At 40.2% G+C, this 23,356-nt stretch overlaps 1 protein-coding gene across 1 annotated transcript in view; it reads right to left on the reverse strand.

The window, feature by feature from the left end:
* Positions 1,744 to 23,356, reverse strand: part of JMY (junction mediating and regulatory protein, p53 cofactor) — an 83,415-nt gene continuing 61,802 nt past the window's right edge. The window contains 5 exon segments of the mRNA XM_018053673.1: positions 1,744 to 12,404; positions 18,856 to 19,166; positions 20,241 to 20,441; positions 20,444 to 20,837; positions 22,014 to 22,109. Of these exon segments, the coding sequence (XP_017909162.1) occupies positions 18,859 to 19,166; positions 20,241 to 20,441; positions 20,444 to 20,837; positions 22,014 to 22,109 (999 nt within the window). The 3' untranslated portion in view covers positions 1,744 to 12,404; positions 18,856 to 18,858.

The following is a 23,356-nucleotide window of genomic DNA, read 5'->3' on the forward strand; positions in this document are numbered from 1 at the left end:
GAATTCTGAGTAACGTTGTTTGTAACGCTGGTCTCTGTCCATTGTGTACAGGAGACATTCTGAAAATGTCCGTGACTCAAAGCCGAATGTTCACATTCTATAGGCAGATCCTGGCAGCTCTGAAGGGACAGGGAGGCTGGAGCTGGTGGACTGATGGCTTTGAGGCTAGGTTGACTGGATGGGAGGCCAGCTTTGGTCATTTGATAAATCTCCATCTTTCCTCACACCCAAATATCGCCACATGCTGGTCTTTTCCCTGGGGCGATTCTGTTTCTCCAGAAAGGGATCTTCCAGACTCCTCTGGGGAGGGTGGGTGTAGATGCCTAGCTGAGGGCTGTCTCAGGACCAGGTGGAAGAAGGCAGCCAGGGGCCTTGTAGTTCTGAAGGTGGGTTATAACCGCATCCTTCCATGCTCAGCATTACCTCTGCCCTCCTCTTGGACCTGCTATTTGAGACCACATCTTCTCTGGCTCAGTTTATCCAGGAGATGAGCCTCTAGACTCCTGCTGTGGGGGAGGAGGGCCTCAGAGGTAGGAGGGCTATTTGAGACTCCCACCACGCTCCCCCTCGTCACCTCACGCTTCACCCATACCTTCCCAGGTGTACAGCGCCTCCCCGTGGCGCTGGCCCGGCAGGCGCTGCCGGGCCCCCAGCGTCTCCCCGCACTCGCTCAGGTCAGCTTCCTCCACCCACTGAAGTCGCTGACCCTCCATACGTCTCTCAAGCCCTTACTTTCCTTGTCCGTAACTTTCTCCTTTTTGTTTACTCCTTTACTGTCGTCAGGGCTTTAGGAGTATCAATAAACACACTTCAAGCCACTGTATTTAACTAGAAGTATGTTGGCCTTCTTTATAGTTTTGGATTTTCTTTAGGTCTGCCTTTCCACAGAAAGTTGGGAAATAGAAATTCTGACTTTTTCAGCTGCATCCAGTTCTTTCTACAGAGAGTAAACATGAAGGTAAGGATTTTGTTAATTTAAAATGTTGCCTGTTATATAACATTTTGTGTCATGTAAGTGAAATTATGTTCTCGGGAAGAAGGAAATGTGTATGTTATGTTATGGCTGCTTTCTCAGATTATCCGGGAGCATCTGTGCTACTCTCAGATGTCCTTGCTTCTAAACTCCTCCAATCTTTGTAGTTCTTTGTGAAGGAGTTTTGTATCCGACCTTCCAAATAATAACAGCTAACACTCATATATGTCAGGCATCCTTCTATGCACTCATTTAACTCGTACAACAAGCATATGAAGTTCGTATCATTATTGTCTCTGTTTTGGAGCTGAACAGACTGAAGCACAGAATGTAATTTGTCCAGATCCACACATCTAGCAAGTATCTCAAGAATCCTTGCTCTTAACCACTATGCTCTGCTCTGTTGCAAAATCTTTTTCTTCTTTTTGGTGAAGTTTCAAAAGACTTTTCCCACTGACTTCCCCAGAGGAACCTTACAATTCTAAAATACCTAGAGACAGTTTAAAACACCACACACACACCAATTAAAGGAAAAGCCAATTAAAAGAAGCTGTGTAGATAAGAAGTCTGAGATGAACTGGTTTTTCCATTGCAATACTAAATTTGGCTCTGACTTCCTGTCAACTAATGGAAAAAAGTGAAATGTTAGATTATATGGTTCTCATTGTTTTGTAGAGCAAGCATGCAAATTATTTTGCAGAGAGAAGTTTTTGGCAACTGAATTCTAAAAGCAATTTCTAGAATTCTAATAAAAGAACTCTAGACTAGGGTTTTTTAAAACACCTTTTTTATTGGAAATGTAATACAGAATCAGAAAAATACAAAACATAAATGCACAGCTTATTGAATTATTATAAAGCAAACCCCACCTCACCACTGCCCTGGTCAAAAATAAAAGCTTAGCCCCCCAAAAGCGGTGTGCGCCTTTCTAATCATGAAGCTCTCCTCCCCCCTATATGCGCAGCCATCATGACCTTTGTGCCAGTAGCCTGTTTTTTTGGTTATTGTTTTACCACCTAAATAATTAATCCTAGACACTATGGTTTTGCTTATTTTTAAAAAACTTTTGATTGGAATCGTATACTAGATAGTATTGCTTTTTGCTCAACTTTTTGTCAGTGAGATTCGTCCAAACTGTTTTGTGAAGCTATCTTCATTTTTACTCTACAGTACTCCATCGTATGACCATACTACATTTTAGGGGTATATCAGTTGTCCATTCATCAGCTGATGAACATTTGGGTTATTGGGTTCTTGGCTATTAGGAACGATGCATTCTATAAACATCCTTGCATGTGTCCCGATTCAAGGATACACACATTTCAACTGGGTCAAAGAGGGGTGTCTATGTCTAAATTTCCCCACTTCCTGTCTCAGTGGAATAAGGCCCACCTTAAAGACCTTATTTTTAAGGTCTCCAAAAATGGACACATACTGTAAATCAGGACATATGAATTTTGAGGGACATAAAGACGTTGGCCTTACTAAAACAAGGAACATTCTAGGAAGAGGACAGTTTGGGCAAAGGCCCCAAAGTAATGAACAGTTAGACACAATGCTGGAGCTGAGTAAGTCATGAGGCTGATAGGAAGGACCGAATCACATTTGGCCTTGTGTCCACAGGAAGGAGAGTTGAGGCTTTCGGAACTGGAGAGTTTTATATAGTGGAGACACGTTCTCAGCACTTCTGCGTGGAGAACAAGTAGGAAGGAGTAGCCTGGTTGAGACGGGTGTGGACCAGTGGGGGTGAGGGACAGAGAACGCAGTGGGTGAATGCCGGAGTCGGGGTGGCCAGGACTTGTTGGACAAGGAGGCTGAAGGTGAGAAAGGCAGCAAGAGTACCAACAGGCTCTGGATTGCAGAACTGGATGAAGTGTGGAAAAAAAAGGTAAACCTGGAAGGGTTGTTTGGCCTATCCTGTTCGTGACGCCAGTTGTCCTGCTGTATCTCGTGCAGTGTTCTCTGAACCCAGGGGAGGCAAGGCGCGAGCTAAGAGGCTGGGGAAAACTCCAGGAGGCGCAGGAGCTGCAGAGGCGTTTCTTCTCTCCTGGCTGGCACAGCAGCCACAGCAGCAGGCTCGCTCTCTTCTCTCCTCTTGTGGCTGAGCCAGCGGACACAGCCATGAGGCAGCAGGACTGCCACCGCTTTTTAGGTGAGCTCGCACAGGCCTACGGCACAAAGCAGCCAGGATGAAGTGAGCCCCTGTGACACACACGCGCAGTGCTGTGTGTGAGCTCAGCTGCTACATAATCATTCCTTACAAAATGTGGGGCAAGAAAGCCTGACCACGCCATCTTGGCTAATTTGCTCTTTCCCTACAGGTTTTAACAGAGTGGGGGGGTCACAGGAACCATTCTGGACATGTTATCTTTGAAATGTATGAAGCGTCCAAATCAAGAGATCGCTGGGCAGTTGAATACACGCAGATCTAGTATTCTGAGATGCGGTGGTGCTTGTGGTTTAGTCACTGGTCGTGTCCGACTCTCACAAGCCTCTGCACTGTAGCCCACCAGGCTCCTGTCCGGGGGATTCCCCAAGCAAGAATACGGGAGTGGGCTGCCATTCCCTTCTACAGGGCATCTTCCCACCCCAAGGATCAGACCCGTGTCTCCTGCACTGCAGGTGGAGTCTTTACAGCTGAGCAGCCAGGGAAGCCCGAGAAGAGGCATATAGGACAGATAAAATTGGGAATCATTGACACAGAGGCCATTTAGAACCATAAGGAAAGGTGAGAGTAAGAAGACAAAGTATTAAGACAGCGAGTAAAGTCTAGCAGTACTTACTTACTGCTTCATCGCAACTATCTGTGAAAACCAAAGCATAGACTCGTCATGCTTCTATACAGTGCAGTGAGAGCGCTGCTGGAGTTGGGGAGAGAATACTCTAGGTGCTGCCTTCTGATGATTCACCTTAATGTAATACCAAAGCTTAGGTAATATTTGAAATTCCTAATTAAAATGGAAAACCCTTTTAGCAAGTGCTGGGTCACAGCGAAATTACTGTTGCATCTTCTTATGGCTATTGGAAGAGTTAATCTTCCACTTCAAAAACTTGGCACTGACCCACACACTTGTAGGGGCAGGCCATCCTATTTTTGAAAAGAAATGGGTCACGAAGTGGCCTATAAGTGAGACCAAAGAATTTTTAAATTGAGATTTGAGCCACTGGAACTCAACATTCACTTAAAGAAGATTCCAGAGCTTTGGGTCTTTAAAGCATGAAAAAGATAATCTTGGCCTAAAACATTTATGGGCTGTTGTTGCCAACTGGACTGCTTCCAGTAGAACCATAGTGTGGCTTTTGCATAATGTAATTTTGAATATGATTGTATAGCAAAACGCCCATGTTGGCTACTTTCCCTCATCTTACTCCTCCCCCAAGTCAATAATGTTAATTTATTATTCTAGCTTAAATATATACTATACACTATAGAATATCTGCAAAAAAAATTCAGAGTAGAGCTTCTTATTCTAAATCTTTCATAAGAAGTTTTAGGAATAACTGTATGATTGATTCCTGCTAGATTTCATTTTCTCTCCATTGGAAAATGGTTACAAACAATATTTCTTTGTAGTTTGCAAACTTACCATCTTCGATTACACAAAACATCCGTTGGTGGAGGAAGTTCAGTGCCCTTGGGGATAAATAACTTTTTAATTGTTCTTGATAATAAACTATTCTGACAGAAATTGGGCAGTAGGTTTAATTGCTCAAGGCTTTTCCTCAAAAACCAGTATTATAGACTTGCAATGACTTGATAAAAGAACTTTAAAGTATTATTTCAATATAAAAGGGTTCCAGATGACCATATAAATAGACTGAGACGTTTACTCAGGATTGAAACAAACTGGCTGCAGTCACCCGGAATTTCCTAGCTGTAGCAGCACATGAAGGCAGATAAGTTGCTGAGGCTGAGTCAGCACCAATGAGTCTACAGCTTGGGGACCGCATGGGAAGTGAGACATATAGTGGTCTAGGAGTTTTATATATGACCATGTATGTGTCCCCAGGATACTCCTCGTGGGACCTACATTCCAGGTAACAAAGTTCCTAAGTCCATACAGCTTATTAGCCCCGTGTTGTGCTCAAAGCACTTCAAAGGAATCTGCTCTACAACTCATTTATGTCTTAAAATAAGTTGCCTCTCAAGAGGTTTGAACTTAATGGTTTTTTTCTGGACTGACTTTATTTGAAGTCACCTCTTAATGTCGTTGATACTTGTTTTTATCCTTGAAAATTTTTAGTGATCAAGAGTTTCTCTAGCGCATCTTGACACAGGTAAACTCAGACCTGGTTTTAACCTAAAATGAAGTACTCTTCTCAGTCTGAACTGAATCCTGAGCACACTGGCACCTAACAGGGTTAGGGTGGAGAGGAAGTTGAAGATGCTGTAGGGAGTAACTGAGGGGTAGGGTTAAAGGAAAGCTCCCTGACACTTGGTAGCTGTCACCCCAGACAATACCTAAATCCCTTTCTTATGCCTCAAATGACTTGTGAAGATTTGATTCTGTAATTATTCCTTTTGCTGCTTTGCTTTCCAAAAGAACATTTCAGACATGTGTGCAGGTGGAAAGGCATGAGCTGAGCATAAAAATGTAGATACTGGGGGTAGGCTTAGGAGACCTACAGAAAACCTTGCAGCATTGGTACAGGATTTCCTTAACCAGCCTGGAGGCAATAAGCAAGGCCTGGCCACTGGAATGACAGGGTGGAGGACACTTACTGGCCTGAGTGTACATGACGATGATGAAGTTACCCATAGCAACAGGAAGAGCAGGTGGAAGAAAGAGGCAGGAATGAGGGAAAGGAGGAGGGGACCATGCCTAGAGATGGACCCGTCTGAACTGCAGAAGAATGAGAGGGGTCAGCCGTCTGTCAGAGGCGAAGAAGCTGACAAATAGCAGAGTTTGGAGAATTATGAGAGTGTAAAACTGGTGAGCTCTTGTGAACAACTGAGATTATTAGTAAGATCAGGAGAAGATGTTAGCAGTGAGGAAGAACTAAGGTCCTGGTGAGCAGCCACGTTGTGGGTGTCTGTGCAGAGAGTATCCACTTGGCAGAAGGACAGTGTTTGGGAAACATGATTAAACTTCAGTAACTGTCAGAATGTGATGGAATGCTGGTGGTTTTGCATCAAAGAATTTTAAACCTCTTCCACACAGCTTCCTGCAGCAAAGAATTAATGAAGTTTCAACCAGTTTATAGAACTCAGCAAGGTCAGGATGAATGACGGCATCACAGAGGACTAAGGAATTCTACAGGGCCTAGATTTCCAGGTGAGGTTTCCAGCTGTCCAGGTAGGTCACCGAGTAAGCCCATTCCAAACCAGCCACAGCATGATTTTCACAAAGATGGACTGCCATCTATTGTGTCGAGACTTGAATTAAGTCCATTCATTTTGAGGCTGAATGTGATATTCTGTCCTTTTGGCTAAAGCACTTCTATTAACTACATTCTCTAAACACTCATAGAAAGGCCATCTAGTAATCAAAGCCCTCTATTTTGTATACATTTATGGAGGGGATACAAAGGAGTGAGGTCCGTCCTTGGGAGAAATGGCTCCCTTAGCCCTAGAGACCGGAAAAAGTGCCATTTCCTACTTGGCCCATCATTTTATAAATGAGGGCCTGGGGAAGGGAGAAGGGAAGGAAAAAAGGATGTAATACAAGAATGTGGATCTTCTCAAGCAGAGACGAGCCCTGATTAAAAACAACAACAACAACAAAAACAGCCATCTACAAAAAGTTAATTATCCAAGGAGATGAAACTGACTTGAGCTGTGTGGGGTACAGAGAGGGACTGGAGCCCTTACTCAGGCCCTGGGTGGAATCCGAGACCCAAGTCCATCAGTGAAGGTCCATTTAGACTCGGCCTCTTGTGCCAGGGCTGCAGCAAGGCAGCATCGGCTCGGGGAACCTGCTAGGCTCTAGTTCAGAGTCCTGTTACTGAATGTGAAGACAACAATCTTCCCCAACTTAGATGATCACAAACTGACTGCTAAAAACATTCCTAAACTGTATTTTGTTACAAACAGTGGTCAGGAAGAGGCAGAGATACAGAGGTGGAGAGTGTGAACCCTGCTCATCATGTAAAAACAAATGTATAGCTTGCTCCTTCTTACTAGAAAGGAAGTGCCATTATATACCATCATTATGATTTTAAACAAACAAAATGAGCTTAACTCAATAAATATCTTTTATTAAAGAAAAAAAGAATATTGTTAAGCACCAAAACTGTATGTTGTTACGTTGCATGTACAAGAAGAGAAAGGTGATTGCAATACTTGGTGTACAAGTACTTAACTCTGAAGTCATGAGTGTAAAAAACATGAAATATGCAGCGATACAGTCATTACGATGCAGAAAGTTGCACTAAAGAGCAAAAGGCAACAGTCAGAACATTACCAGAGATCTTGCAGTATTGCTCTAAATGCTTAAGTTTTTCTTCTCTGTACTTTTAATACTTTAGAATGTTAACTGAGCATATTTAAGTACTGTAAATCTGCAAGAGCTGCCATTTACAATACATTTTGTGCACTGTCCATTGTAGTGTAACGGTGTTAAAGCCATCCTGAAAAGCCAAGCACAACGGCTAGTGTTCTGCCTCTACCACTATAATATTGCACGAAGCTAGTAAGTGGTGAACTGGTTTGCCATTAAAATTTTCATTTAACCGGAATGGCTAAAAGACATGTCAGTTTCATTAGCCCAAATGGGCTTTTTATTCATGCAGAAGGATCGGTAGCCTTCAGTTCTTCATAAATTATATTATGGTTTCACACTTGGCAAGACATACAGTACAATAGGAAATTCAGTGGCGCAATGGGGATCCTGTCCAAGCTGAGGAAGTAGGAGGAAGTCACCTGCATGGGTTGTTCTGTCTCCCCTTCTTTGGTCACAAATGAAGGGATAATGTCATCTTGTGATTATGGAGAATTCTTAAAATCAATATAATTAGTATTGGGAAAAGCTAGAATAACTTGTTGATAGTTAACCATAGAACATGCAAGTTTAAAAAACAAAACTTCCCTTCTTAAAATTGAACTCTTGAACCAACACCCGTACCTTTTCTATACATCTCAAATCACTTTCCAGAGACTTTCCTGAACTCACCAACTGGAGCCTCTCTTAGTCACAGCTGACCAAAAAACCCCAAACTTTCTCCTTACTCTCAAAACAAGACTGCTTCAAGATTCAGTATAACATTGATAATATATTTAATATATCAGCCTCAGAGGCACTTTATGTACATACACCTTACAGTGGTGTAATCCATGTGTTTGGAGAGGGGGAGAGACACTTATGAATTTGGAATTCAATCAATTAAATCCCTCCACTATCAAGCTGTACATTTACTGTGGGTAAAACAGAAATTTTTAGAATGAACATATCTCTGAAATAATTCAATGAACAAACATGAAACACACACACACACACTCTCACAATCGAGACTCCCTCTCTCGCCTTTTTAAAAATCCTTTGTTTACATAGATGACAGTTTAGGCAACAATATAAACTCATTTTGTAGGAAAAACTTTTAAATTAGACTATATTTATAGGATAAAAAATACCATTGCTTCACTTTACAAAGCAATTATGCAGAGACTCTTTTATGTGCTTTAAATAAAGAGCACTCTGCAGCAAAGTTCAGAAATCACTACTGAATTGTTCAGTAGCGCTAAATGAATGCAACATGCTCCATAGTAAGGTGCTTCTGCTCTCTTACCATCTCCCACCTAAAACCCATCTTGTGATCAACTCTCTAACACTAAGCATTGTTCTATGCTAACCAATAAATGAGAAATAAAATCTGTTTAAAATGCACATTTAACTTTGTATTATTTAAATTCAGTGCAAGAATTAGGTAAAACTTGTTTGGGTTTCTGCTTTCACTATCAAATGGATGTGTGATAACTGCATCTGCCACAGTTTTTAAATGTTTTATAGCTGTTCAAAAAGACTTTTTACAAATAATTTGGTGTTATGTATATAAATTTCAATTCCCTGATAAGGCCTGCAACCCATGAGCACTTTACAGGTTGATGTCATAGAGGTTTAAAAAAAAATTATAAAGGTTTAAAAAGAAAACCTTGTATTTAGTGAAAGAAAAGGCTTTTCTTACATACACAATGAATGCAACTTAAAAACAGTCTTAGGGAATGTATAAATTTAAATGTATTAATTCTAATACTGGTCCCATTTCAAACAGAGAAAGTGCTGCCTATTCATTTTTGTTCCACTGATCCAAGAGTTTTAATTCTTAGTGTCTGCTATGGCCAAAGTATGCTTTCCAATCTAACACATTTTATGACAGAGAGAGGTCATGCCTTGAGTTAACAAATACTGCTACATATTTCAGCTTTGTAGAAACAAGGCTTCTTTTCCCTCCCTCATTAAACAGAGTAATAAATTTTCTGTGTCCATATAATAAGAAAAGCCCCCATATTTTTCACTGTGGAAATACTACTCCTGATCAACTGTGCATTGTATAGAAATGTACCAGTTCTACAACGAAGAACTAAAGAATGATTGTTTTTATGCTGCTCACAGACTCAGCCTGTAAAATATACTCTAAGTGAGCAATTCTCATCTTTTAAAATTCTTCTTTAGCCAGGTATTTCTTCCACGCACTGCTGCTACACTACAGTACCATTAGAATTTTAAACCATTAGGAATACCTTTTCTATACAGGCCTCATTGATTATATGTACATAATTTTAGTTGTATTAGTAAAAGAAATATTTAAAATTGACAGTCAAGTGAGCAGTAACATTAACCTCCAAACAACTAAGTCACCACCTACTTGTTTCCCTATTTTAAGTATACTGAGTTGAGACTAGATTGGTAAGTTAACTTATAAATTGATTCAGTATAAGCAAGCAGCTGTCTGGGGATTTTTGACATGGAAATGATATATTAACAGCAATATAACTGTCAAATAAACCACATTAGTAGTATGGGCAAATTTGGAACTGGAAACACGATCATATATAAGCACCGTCCTACCTAAATATATTCAAATTTATACTAAGGGCAGAGATGTTCATTTTTTTAGGGGCAAAGATAAAAAGGAAACCATATTTACATTGATATAGATTTGGGGGGGCTCTGAAACTGATTTTTAATTAACATGAGGATTCCATTGGACAAACGGACTGCAGTTATCTGAAACTCTATTATTTGTGAGAACTCGGAAGGTTGATGACCTCCAGTAACATGTAATTTTGTGGAAGGAGGAACCTGCATCTGGAGGAGGGGTGTTGGAGAAAGTTGTTACCAGAGAATGGCCATTGGGGGCTGCTAGTGAGATTCTGCTTTCACCTCCTATCTTCAGGTATGAGGACAACCTTCACAGAGTGCCAGGGTGGCTTGTGCTTACAGCCATGGATTCACTCCTCAAGGATTCACATGGTTCTGAACACCCTGCATCATCTGCTAGAGATTTATTACAACATGGCTCAGGAAAACAGGTTACAAGACCCGTTTAAAAGGGAGCACTGCCTCTTGATGGAACCCCAGCTGTAATGCTAAGTGGGTAGCAGTTCCCTCTAGACATATGAAAGTTCCAGTGCTTCTGCTGTTAATATGACGCCAGATCCTTCTGTATTTTTCTAAATGTCAATAAATGAAACAAACCCCAAAACATGATATGAACAAGCATTCAAAGACATAAAATTGATACATGATTTAAGATTTGCAAATGTGCTAAAATATTTTTTTTCAAATATATCAATCAAATCAATCATTAGGTTAAAAGGCATGTTTCAATACATTGCTGAAGGTGTGTTACAAAAATCTATAACCCACCTCCACTGTAATCAGGAGACTGAGTTAACTATATTAAATCTGTATTTCTAATATTCTCAGACAAGGTATGAGAATGATGCTAGAATAAAGCCAATATATTGTGACAGTGCTCATAGTCTCATCAATAAATATATTTTCAACATTTAAACAGATTTTTATATAACCTGTTGACAGAAAATTATCTCCATAATTATATTAAAAGAAATAACATTTTCAAGTGACAAAGGTGTGAGCATAATTTTTCTTCAGGATCACCAACGCAGATACGTTGGAGGACTTTTACTCTAGGACTGCTTTCTGGGTCTAGGCCAGAGAACTGCCTCAAAGTTCATTTTGGTACATCAGCTATTCATGTACAGGTGAAGACCTGTCTTATACAGAATCACACTTACGGAGTACTGTAAACTGAGATCCAGCATATCTACCTTCATTCAAGCCCACAGCAGTCCTGCTAAGAATTCATGTCGGCTCCATGCATTCTTCAGGATTCCATTACAGCAAAATCAGCACCTAGAGCTACATATGTATGTTTAAAAATTTATTGACAATAACGAAAGCTGTCTCCTGAAATTCAACTCAAAGCATGTGAAGTGTGAAATGCCAGACAAAGAGGCTTTTCTGCCTGTCTACTTTCTGCACATTTGTAGAGCATGTTTTTCTCCCACTGTGGAACATAAAAATAAAAACTTTAATGATCTGTATGAGAAGGACTTAAGATCTGCATCCCTACTATTGAATCCTAATTTTTGATTCTCAATAGGAAAGTCATGTTGAGTTACAGTAATCAAGCAATAGTTCAAATGAAAAGGCTAAAAATAATTTGAAATATTATCAAATTACAAAGTATTGCTTCTCATAAACAAAGCTGCACATAAAATTCAAACTATTATAAATTCACAATTATGAAGAGCTATTTAAAAGCATGGAAATTGTTACTTTGAAACTTTACAAACTGTTACGTGTGTGGGCTTCTAAAAATAGGCCATGTTAAATGTATCACGTTGTGGTAAACACAGTTATAGGTGTATCTCCATGGTCGTGTATCTTTTCAGATGTTGCTGAGCATCTTTATGAAAATCTCTTGGAGATGAATAACGTGGGAATTGTCAGTGCATTTCCATCTGATTCTTCCAATTCCTACCCTATAGCTATCACAATTAACTTCTTCTTCAGAGGGTTACACTATTTAAGCTGATACAGAACAAGCTCTGTATCTTGGGCAGGTGACTATTCAGTGCACTGAACGACAGATTTTAAAGCAGTCTCAACACAGCTCACAGTAGATCCGTCAACCCAGTGTTTCTTCCAACTCATGGCGACCCCGAGCTTTACTGGCCACTGTAAGGATGTAAACGGGTGGACAGGTGGGGAAGGTGCTTAAACACAGGAATCTTCAGAGGCCGTTTCTTCGCTGCAGTCAGGAACATTGCACATCTAAAACTCAGGTAAACCACCATCTACTGGAATGACTGGGAAAGCGGCAACTTGCCCGTTGTGCTTCCTTTTTCACACCACTGAGCCAACACATTTGGGATCTAACAGAATCCAATCGTGGAACCAAATGTTTACAGTTTTTCAAGAGCCAATGTTCAACTGTAGGTGTTTTTTTCATTCTGTTGAGTTACCTGTGTACAGAGTAATACAGTATATTAAAAAGAATGGCCTATGAAAGACATTGTGTATTATGTTCCCCCATATCTTTGCAAAATCCAGCATGAATAATGGATTTTTTCTTTTAAATGGCCTTTTTATGCCATTTGGCCATTATAAACGACCATTCACACCAGATGATGTATAGAAAACATCAAATAAAAGTGAGACACAAAATAATAGACCTTAATCACTGTTAAAAGGTTGCATGTCAAGATTCCTATAGCTAACACTGGCAAGTTGTTAAAAGGGTTCTTATCACAAGGAGAATATTTTTCGTTTAAGATGGAGGCTAGCTAAGCTTGCTGTGTAATCATGTCACCATATGTCAACCAGACCATTATGCTGTGCACCTTCGACTTATGTGACTGGCAGAGGCGCATGCCAGTTGCTCTCAATAAAGCTGGGGAAAGAGTTGCTTTTAAAGATTGTATGTTAGGGTCACTTTCATGTCAAAACTTATACTCAAGAAAGAAAAGTAAAATTTAACATCTTTACCTCATAAACTGACAGTATAATGAGAACTATCAAAAGGCATCTTTAAGTACATCAGAGAGAGTTTTCATAATGAGATTCAGATGACAGCATTAGTATTGGTCTTTAAATGGATGTTTTTAGCAGGACTTTTTGGAGAAGGAAATGGCACCCCACTCCAGTGTTCCTGCCTGGAGAATCCCAGGGACGGGGGAGCCTGGTGGGCTGCCGTCTCTGGGGTCGCACAGAGTTGGACACGACTGAAGCGACTTAGCAGCAGCAGCAGCACTTTTTAAAATTCAAAATAGTTGTGTTTGAGACTCATGCACTGATCCATGACACATGAGAAATATATATATGACCTGTTTGTCAGATAAAAGCTGACACTTGCTTTTGAGCACTTGAAATGTGTCTAGTATGACTGAGAAACTGATTTTAATTTGGTTTAAATGAAAATCTTGTATAAAATATTTTTCCATTAATCAAAATGTAGTTGTTATGGTATGGCAATTTAATTTAACCAATGAATACTTGGCAACCAAACTGAGATGGTGCTATTATTAAAGATGCATACAAAAAAAAAAAAAATCTAAACTACACTGTGGAATTTTATACTGAATATATCATGTAAAATATTACTAAAATCAATCTCCCCCATCATCTTTAACTTTTTAAATCTGACTCACATATTTCTATTGGACAACATTGCTAAAGTTATTTCCTAAGTTTAAGAAGGGCTCTACAGGAAACAAAATAATAAAAATATCGATTCAAATACATGTATTTCCTTATGTTTAGAAATTCCTTTCAAGGATTCTGTTACCTATGGCTAGATAGATCTAAGATGAGCTTTTAGAGGAGGGTGAAGCTAACCATGTCCAGGACCTTAAGTTTTAACTTAATAAAGTTTTAAGAAATTAGTTCTTCAAAAACAAGTACACAATTATATTATTTTAAATCTATAGGAAAAAAAACAATTAATAGGAAATGCAAATTATAGCTTTTTAGCCATCTGTAGAAAAGTACCTAAAAATTCAGACCCTTTAAAAATGACTAAGACCACCTACAGGCAGTAACACATAGCCCTTTATCAATGGCTGCTCAACTGGAAGGGATTACAACTAGTCTATAGTTTGCTTCTGGCGTAGGATACATTTAGTCTTTAGCTGTTCCAGCTCATGCATTTTCTGGCAGTATTTCACTGTTCCTCTTAACATTATACTATGTATCAGTCATGAACAATCAACCAAAACCGGAAGATTCTAGGCAACTTTCAAAGGATTATTCACTATTGACAGAAACATAATGTAAGGACCTAGTAGAAGCAGAAGAGATTAAGAAGTGCAAGAATACACAGAAGAACTATACCAAAAAATGGCTTCACGACCTGGATAACCATGATGGCATGGTCACTCACCTAGAGCCAGACATCCTGGAGGTGAAGCCAAGTGGGCCTTAGGAAGCATCACTACGCACAAAGCTAGTGGAGGTGGGATTCCAGCTGAGCTATTTAACACCCTAAAAGATGAAGTGCTGCATTCTCAATATGTCAGCAAATACAGAAAGCTCAGCAGTGGCCACAGGACTGGAAAAGGTCAGTTTTCATTCCAATCCCAAAAGAAGAGCAGTGTCAAAGAATGTTCAAACTATTGTACAACTGTACTCATTAAGCATCTGCCTCTAATGCGGGAGACCTGGGTTCGATCCCTGGGTCGGGAAGATCCCCTGGAGAAGGAAATGGCAATCCACTCCAGTATTCTTGCCTGGAGAATCCCAAGGACGGAGAAGCCTAGTAGGTTACAGTCCACGGGGTCGCAAAGAGTCGGACACGACTGAGCGACTTCACCTCACCTCACTCATTTCACATGCTAGCAAGGTAATGCTCAAAATCCTTCAAGCCAGGCTTCAACAGTACATGAACCAAGAACTTTCAGATGTACAAGTTGGATTTACAAAGGCAGAGAAACCAGAGATCAAATTGCCAACAAGCTAGACAGCCTATTAAAAAAAAACATCACTCTGACGACAAAGGTCTATATAGCCAAAGCTATGTTTTTCCAGTAGTCGTACAGATGTGAGAGTTGGCCCATAAAGAAGCCTGAGTACTGTAGAACCGATGCTTTTGAATTGTGGTATTGGAGAAGACTGTTGAGAGTCCCTTGGACTGCAAGATCAAACCAGTCAATCCTAAAGGAAATCAGTCCTGAATATTCATTGGAAGGACTGATGCTGAAGCACCAATACTTTGGCCACCTGATGCAAAGAGCCAACTCACTGGGAAAGACTCTGATGCTGGGAGAGGACGGAAGGCAGAAGGATAAGGGGACAAGGATGAGGATGGTTATTAGGTTGGTGTAAAAGTAATTGCAATTTTGCACTGCTGAAGTTTACCATTTGGTATTGGAATACATTCTGAAATGTGGTTATGTTATATATCATTTTAATGCACATTTCTCGCTTTATGTTTTTTGCTAATGACATTACTTGTTTTAAACTAGGGAAATGATGTTAGACAAAAAGCAAATTCAAGTGATTTTCTTATTCAGGTTCAAAATGGGTCATAAAGTAGAGAAAACTCGCAACAACAACAACACCTTTGGCCCAGGAACTGCTAACGAACATACAGTGCAGTGGTGGTTTAAGAAGTTTTACAGAGAAGATCAAAGCTGATCCTCTTACAACTGCATGAGAGGTTGCTAAAGTACTCAGCATTAACCATCTTATAGTCATTTGACATTTGAAGCAAATTGAAGAGGTAAAATAGCTCAAGAAGTGGGTGCCTCATGAGCTGACAAAAAAAAATTTTTTTTGAAGTATTATCTTCTCTTATTCTACACAATAAAACGAACCACTTCTCAACTGGATTGACAGTGTTAAGAAAAGTGGGTTTTATATGACAACTGGTGACAACCAGCTCAGTGGTTAGACTGACAGGACGCTCCAAAGCACTTTGCGAAGTCAAACTTGCACCAAAAAATGTATTTGGTGGTCTGCTGCCTGTCTGATCCACTACAGCTTTCTGAATCCCACTGAAACCAGTACATCTGAGAAGTATGCTCAGCAAATCCATGAGGTACACCAAAAACTGCAATACCTGCAGCCAGCAACGACCAACAGAAAGGGCCCAATTCTTCTGCACGACAACACCTGACTGCACATTGCACAGCCGACACTCCAGAAGTTAAACGATTGGGCTACGAAGCTGTGCCTCATCCGCCACATTCACCTAACCTCTCGTGGACCTACTACCACTTCTTCAAGCATCTCAACAACTTTTTGCAGGGAAAAGGCTTCCATAACCAGCAGGAGGCAGAAAATGCTTTCCAAGAGTTCATCAAATCCTGAAGCAAGGACTTTTACACTTTAGGAATAAACAAATTTATTTCTCGTTGCCAAAAACGTATTGATTGTAATGGTTCCTATTTTGATTAATAATGTGTCTAAGCTGAGCGCCGAAGAATTGATGCTTTCGAACTGTGGTGTTGGAGAACACTCTTGAGAGTCCCCTGGACTGCAAGGAGATCCAACCAATCCATTCTAAAGGAGATTAGTCCTGAGTGTTCTTTGGAAGGAATGATGCTAAAGCTGAAACTCCAGTACTTTGTCTACCTCATGCGAAGAGTTGACTCATTGGAAAAGACTCTGATGCTGGGAGGGATTGGGGGCAGGAGGAGAATGGGACGACAGAGGATGAGATGGCTGGATGGCATCACCGAGTCAATGGACTTGAGTTTGAGTGAACTCTGGGAGCTGGTGAAGGACAGGGAGGCCTGGCATGCTGCGATTCACGGGGTCGCAAAGAGTTGGACATGACTGAGCGACTGAACTGAACTGAAGCCTAGTTATGATTTAAAATTTACAGTCCAAAACCACCATCACGTTTGTACCAGCCTAATAGATAGTATCACTGACTCAATGGACCTGAATCTGAGCAAACTCTGGGAGACAGTGGAGGACAGAGGAGCCTGGTGTGCTGCAGTCTATGGAGTCATAAAGAGTTGGACATGACTTAGCAGCTGAACAACAAATCAATTATGGGCATATTCTTAACACCTGATATAAGGTAATTAGCAGCAAAGCCACTTGAATATGTGAAATGCGTGCTTATGTGAGGTTCTAGCTGTGGGATTATGTAATCAGTGTGCCAACACGGTAGTTTCTGGATAAGTTTAGCAGCTTATTGAGAGGCTACATGCTAAAGGGGACAAGGGAATGGGTAGCAAGCATTGTGAAGTGGGACACAATTTGTATCACCCAGTGTGGGGATGGTTCCCAATCAGGCACAGCTGAGTCTCTAGACACACTCACACAATGAGTGGACATGTTCACATTCCTTTACAAAGCACAGCACACATACGTACAAGCACAAAGAACTTGAAATTATTTTGGGATCCAAAAACAGTACGTGACTACTAATTAAGGCCTCCACACCTAACAGGGGAAAAGGATGCCGCCAGTCCCAAGACGCATGGCCATAGCAGGACGGTGTTACTATCAAATGCTGGTTAGAACACACTTAGATTACACACGGCCACTTGTCAGAGTCTTCATGCTTTTGTCAAGCTGCTGATTGGGGCAGGTGCTGGTGGGGAGGGCCAGGGTTGGGAGTGAAGAAGCAGAACATTTTTCTGACAGTGCAAAAGGATAAAACTGCTTTTAGTAATATTCTGACATATCCAAAATAGTATCTTCCAACATCTAATCAATATTTTTTTTAAAGAACTAATGACAGTTTCTGTTTTGGGGTTTTTTTTTTTCTGGAGTAAGTCTTTAAAAGCGACATGTATGACTACGTATATATCAGTTCTACTCTGACAGGATCTTTGGGAATGAAGGCCATGAATCTGCATTTTTAATAAGCTCTCTTGGTAATTCTTAGGATTTGGCACCGGGATTCTTAAAGTAACTGTGCTAAGGATAAGTTTCTCATTCCTCTACCTCACCTACTTCCCCCTTTTTAGTGAAGACTATAGAAACATTCCATCAAGAGAACATAATGATTAATAGAACATACGTGCATATTTCATATCTGTACAAGCATGTCAGCTATGGTCATACCAGTTCAATATACTATTTGATTTATAGCATGTGTTATCTTTGTGTGTGTGTACTCAGTCACTCAGTCGTGTCCAACTCTGCGATCCTCTGTCCATGGATTTTTCCAGGCAAGAAATATTGGAGCGGGTTGCCATTTCCTACTCCAGGGGATCTTTCTGACCCGGGGATTGAACCTGTGTCTCTTGCATTTCCTGCATGGCAGGCAGATTCTTTGCCACTCTGCCAGCTGGGAAACCCCTGTGTTATCTTTACCAATTCTATATATTTAGCATAATTTGTGCCAAATAACTATACAAATTAGCTTATTAAAGTGTACTTGAGAAAACTCTATTACCTTGGGAGAATACCAACACCCACAGGGTTAACTCAATAAGATATTCATACAATTTTATATAGATAATGCAGTAATCATGATAAGTCATAAATGATAAACTTTAAAGGCTTAGAAAGCTAAATAATTAGACAATGCAATTAGATTCCTTTGTGGGAAACCAACAAAATATCAAGATTCAATATGCATGACAGTTTGCAACTGAAACATCTAAGTCAGAAAAAGCTTTTCCTATTTTTTTTTGAAGCTAGAGTAAGACTATCACTTTACTAGAGAAAGGCTATCCTTTTTACTTGCATTATAGCTTATACTGTAAAAATGTTTAATGAGCAGGATATTAAAAAAACAGCATTTACAAAGCAACATCTTTGTAAAGCATGTTTTCTTGTTATATTTCCAGAAACTACAGAAGTAAAGCTTAAAGTTTACAAATTTATGATCCAGCCTCTAACTGACCTATATAGTAAACAATAACCCTCAGATGCAATGAAATATGACAGACCTCATCATCCAACATAAAAGCTGTATACTGAACGCTACTGAAGAAAAGTAAGGCCATTTACTTGTTAGTTTTCCCAGTCTGTGCAAGGCAAAGCCTCCTCTTCGTCCTCTGATTCAGGGGATGCTTCTTTGATTCTTCTAAGAGCTTCATGGATGCTCCGTGTTAGAGGGTCTGTGTCAGGCAGAAGCGTGAAGGATTCTCTCAAGACTTCCTTCTGTACCTTCTTCAATTTTACCCCCTTTCTTATTTGTGCCAAGATGTTATTACTATCATCTTCATCAGGAAAAGGAGGCAGAGTTCGCTGTTCAACCTTTTTCAGATGGAAACTACCACGCTTCAAGGAAGCTAGCACCTCATCCATGGGTGAGCTCACTTTAGAAAATGGAAGAAAACAAACAGCTAGTTAGGACTGCGCTTAAGAGTGGGGACCTGTACAACTTTTAAGACTTTAGTACTGTGACAGCCCAGGAAGCTGAAAGCACATCAATAGAAGGGACCATTAAGCATGGACAGAACTTTGTCAGAACACAGGGGATACTAATTATGTTTGTTTAAAAAAAAGGTTCCAAGACTCAAATTCCATGTCAAGCATTACTAGTACTTCTATTGTTTCCTGTGTGAGAGAAGAGAGCAGACTGGGAGCTGCTGAGCGGGGATGATCTTTAGTAATATTATGGTTGAGACTCCGAAAGGGTTTCCATAATACAAAAATCCAATCTAAATTCAGACCGTGACTGGATTGCACATCTAATTAAAGAAACTTAAATTCTGGCTCATTATGGTGATGATTTTCTTTTTTTAAAATAACTTTCACATATGATATTCTACTTGGGTTATAGTAAGAAATATCCTACTGGATGGTCTCTTAGATTAAAATTTAATACACCGAAAAAATAGTCTCTCCATGAAAGTTAAAGCTCCTTAAGGGCCAAAATTATTCACCATGAAAGTTAAAGTTCCTTAAGGGCCAAAATTATTCACTGTTTCAAAAACAGCTTTATGAAGGCATCTGAAATGCCCTTTTCTTCTTTGCTTCTTTATACAACAACATGCCAGGGTCCTCAATAAATATGTAGCCAAATGTTACATGAATCTGCCAATGTTATTCTGACCAGACAGCTTCCCTGTTCTTATATTTCTGAGATTTAAAATCAGATTCTAACATTAAAGGAGCCACCTAAAATATGTTACCAAAGAGATCAAGTCAAAAGATAAAATTTTTAAAACATGCCTAAGAGCTCAAGCAGGCCCACATTTATTCATGTCTGCACCCATCTGCAAACATGGGTTGGTAAGAATTCTGCCAAGGTGAGACATTGAGAACCTGTTTGCTATCAAATAATGTTCAAAAATATAATGTTTAAAAAAGCTTTCTAATTGTGAGGACAAAAATGGTCTTTAACTATATGCCTCAGTCAACAGATGAACTCGGCGTTTTTAACTTACCTCTCCTCCTTTGCAAGCCTTCAGCCGTCTTTCTGAGCTTCTTCCTGGCGCTGACGAGCTGGCTGCTGTCGAAGAGGTGTGCTGAAGGGGCACTGGCTGACTTCGGGATCCTCTTCTCGCTCCCTTCCATCTGGGGCAGGCCTTTCTCCAGGGTCTCGGGGGCGCCGTCCTGACCCACGGGCAAAGGTGGCGGTGGGGGGGTGGGGGGGGCGGGGGGGGCGGGGGAGGCGTGGGAGGCAGAGGGGGTGGGAGCGGCCCCGCTGGGACAGAGCCTGCTCTGCAGTCAACAGTGTTTAACAGTGGACGAGACACAGGGGGAGGCAGCTCAGCGGTAAAGCCGCTGGGAAGTGATGAGGTGGCTTCAAGTTGTGCTGACGGATGACCTTCAGGTGGGGTGAGGCTCTGGGCGTCTGCTGCCTGTGATGACCTGAGCTTGGCCCTTCCTTCGTCCACTCCCTCCCTTTTCTCTTCGACCTGGAGCACTCCTGGCAGGCTGTCACACTGGTCTTCACAGGACACCGGGCTGGCTGTACTTCTTCTTCTTGCATGAGCCAGTCGCAATCGGGTTGATTTAAGTATGACCTGGCCTGGGTATCTCTAAGAAATCAGAAGTTATAACTCGTTAGATTAGAATTTATGACCAAATGACTTTATTTTCTCCATCTAATGCGAGGTGTTATTTTAGAGCTTTTGTGATTTTTCAGGGAAAGATATACAGAAAAACAAACATTAAAATGTAATACTCTACAAGAAATTAATCACTAAACTCTCTTATTTGCTTATCAAATCCCTATAAAAAGACCGTTAGTAATAAAAGTACTACTTTAAATGGAAAAATATTAGCAGGTAAAATTCAAAACAAATGATGTCAAACATATATATGCTATTTTATTGCTAAAAAAACTATTCTTAGTTTCTTACATGTATTTTCCAAATGCTCAGACAAAAATTAAAACATTAATGTTCTTAAATGGTTAAGTGGTACTTTTTTTAAAGCTCGGAAAACAATATATGCATTTTATGATAAAATTCTGTAAAGCAATTATTCTTCAATAAAAAAACAAATTAAAAAAATTGACAAGAGAATCAACCTACTGAAAAAAAAAGAAAATGATAAAATTTGTTAGGAGTACTGATAGCGCTCCAATCTTTTTATTATGGTAGAACATAGCCATAATGCATTTGGTAAACAACATTTTTTTAATACAAGGCTTATCCCTTTGTTAAGGATCCCATTCCCACCTCACTCTTTCACTTGATCAAAAGCCTCCTTCTCCTGCAAGGAGATACTTCAGAATAAAGAGAAGTAAGGCCTTAAGTAGCTGCTAAGAACTAAAACTACTGAGTTTAAGCACATTCCTAGGAAATGCTCAGCTACTGTAGTGTCAGTGTCTGGAGTCATGGATGAGCTTGGCAAGAGACCTGCTAAAGCCTTTCTCATGTATGCTGACCCATCTTCTAATTCTCCCAGTGGTCAGATTATTACCACAGGCTGATGTGCACAGAATTAATAACAAGCTGATGCTTGAAGTGGACGGTTAGTTACTAGCTAACTTTTATTAAACTCAAGAGGAATCCAGACTTCCCAAAGGTCCTGACTACTCCTCTTATACCGCTGGAAGGGTGAGCCAAGACTGCCATGACTGTAACTGTTTCCTAAATAACAAAAGGGAAATCAAGTTTTTCTCATAAAAGAGATGTTACAATAGGAGTATATATGTAACTCTGTTTAAAAAGCAATGAACAATAATAAATTGACCACACTTTTACTACCTGTTTAAAATTTCGAAGTCTATCCAGTGTTTTCTGTCTTTCTTGGCTAACCCAGGCACTTTTTCTTTCTTCTTCATCATGTAATTTATCTCTTCTCTGGTTAAAAAAAAAATTAATAGTAATTCCATTATGATGTGTCCCACTGTATTTTATCATTAATAGAAAAAAAGGAGAGTTCTCTCAATATATATGCTGTATTACTCCAAAGAATGATACGTTAAGCAATGTTTGGTGGCATGAAACACTGTTAGCTTTAATAGAAATGAAATTTGTTTCACTTTCTACATGTAATACCAATTAAAAGATGTTTACTCTGCAAAGTAAAATAATATTTCCTCTGAACTGAAAAATATTTCACATTTGTGGTTCTAGCTAACTCAAATATTAACAGTTGACCTTAAAAATAAAAAATAACCACTTAGTAACTTAGATATTATATACAGGTTAAGCCTAGTGTTCTGCAAATGTCTACTATAACTGAACCTGTTCCTCCTGCTACAAATCTATGTCTTAGTATCTCATTCATTTTTCCTCCCCATTCCCTAATCCCAAACTGGGAATACACTATCATCCACCCAATGTTGGTCAAGCTAAACATGAATTCCTCTTCCTAGAGGAAGGAAAGTGAATTCTTGGCAGGAGGTTAAAGACTAGAAGGAGTGTTTCTGACAGCCTCACTGCTGAAGGTCAAGTGACAGATATGTGGCTGTCATTGATGGAATGCACTGAAGAGTGCTACTGCGGCCAACCACTTCCCCAGAGGGAGGCACTATCACATACAACGGAGACCGGCTTTTGGCTTTATCTCCTGGTTAGGTGGCTTGGATCCTCTGTATAGAAATCAGTCTCTGGACTCATGATCAGGGTGGGGCAAGGGTGAGTAAAGATGAACATTCTTCCATCTCTTCTTGTGGCAAGTCAAGAAGACCCTTTCCCTTTAGAGGGCTCTCACTGGGAGAGTCTGCAAAAGCCATTTATTGGTAGGTTAAGTCAGGCAGTCCAGATTGCCCTATATAATGCTTAAGGTTTCCAGATGGGAAAATTTGAAAAGATATGACTTGAGTTTATTAAAAGAAATAAAGATCCCAGGCAGATTCTCTCCTTTAGAGAGGAAAGCCCAGAGTGGCTCAAGGACACAGTGAGGCAAGAACTTATTCCAGCTCCTCACCCCTACTCTGTATTCAGTTCCATTTACAAAGCTGAGCCAGCAGAAGGAAGGAATGAAAAACTGTCATATGCACATGTGGTAACCACCTGGAACGGGAGTGGGCATGTACCTTTCCACGCTGGGATACAGGCCACAGAACTCTTGGGGACAAAGGGTCTTCTAAGGCCTTGTCTCA

Source organism: Capra hircus, chromosome 10 (genome assembly GCF_001704415.2).
Source record: "Capra hircus breed San Clemente chromosome 10, ASM170441v1, whole genome shotgun sequence".
NCBI classification, from domain to species: domain Eukaryota; kingdom Metazoa; phylum Chordata; class Mammalia; order Artiodactyla; family Bovidae; genus Capra; species Capra hircus.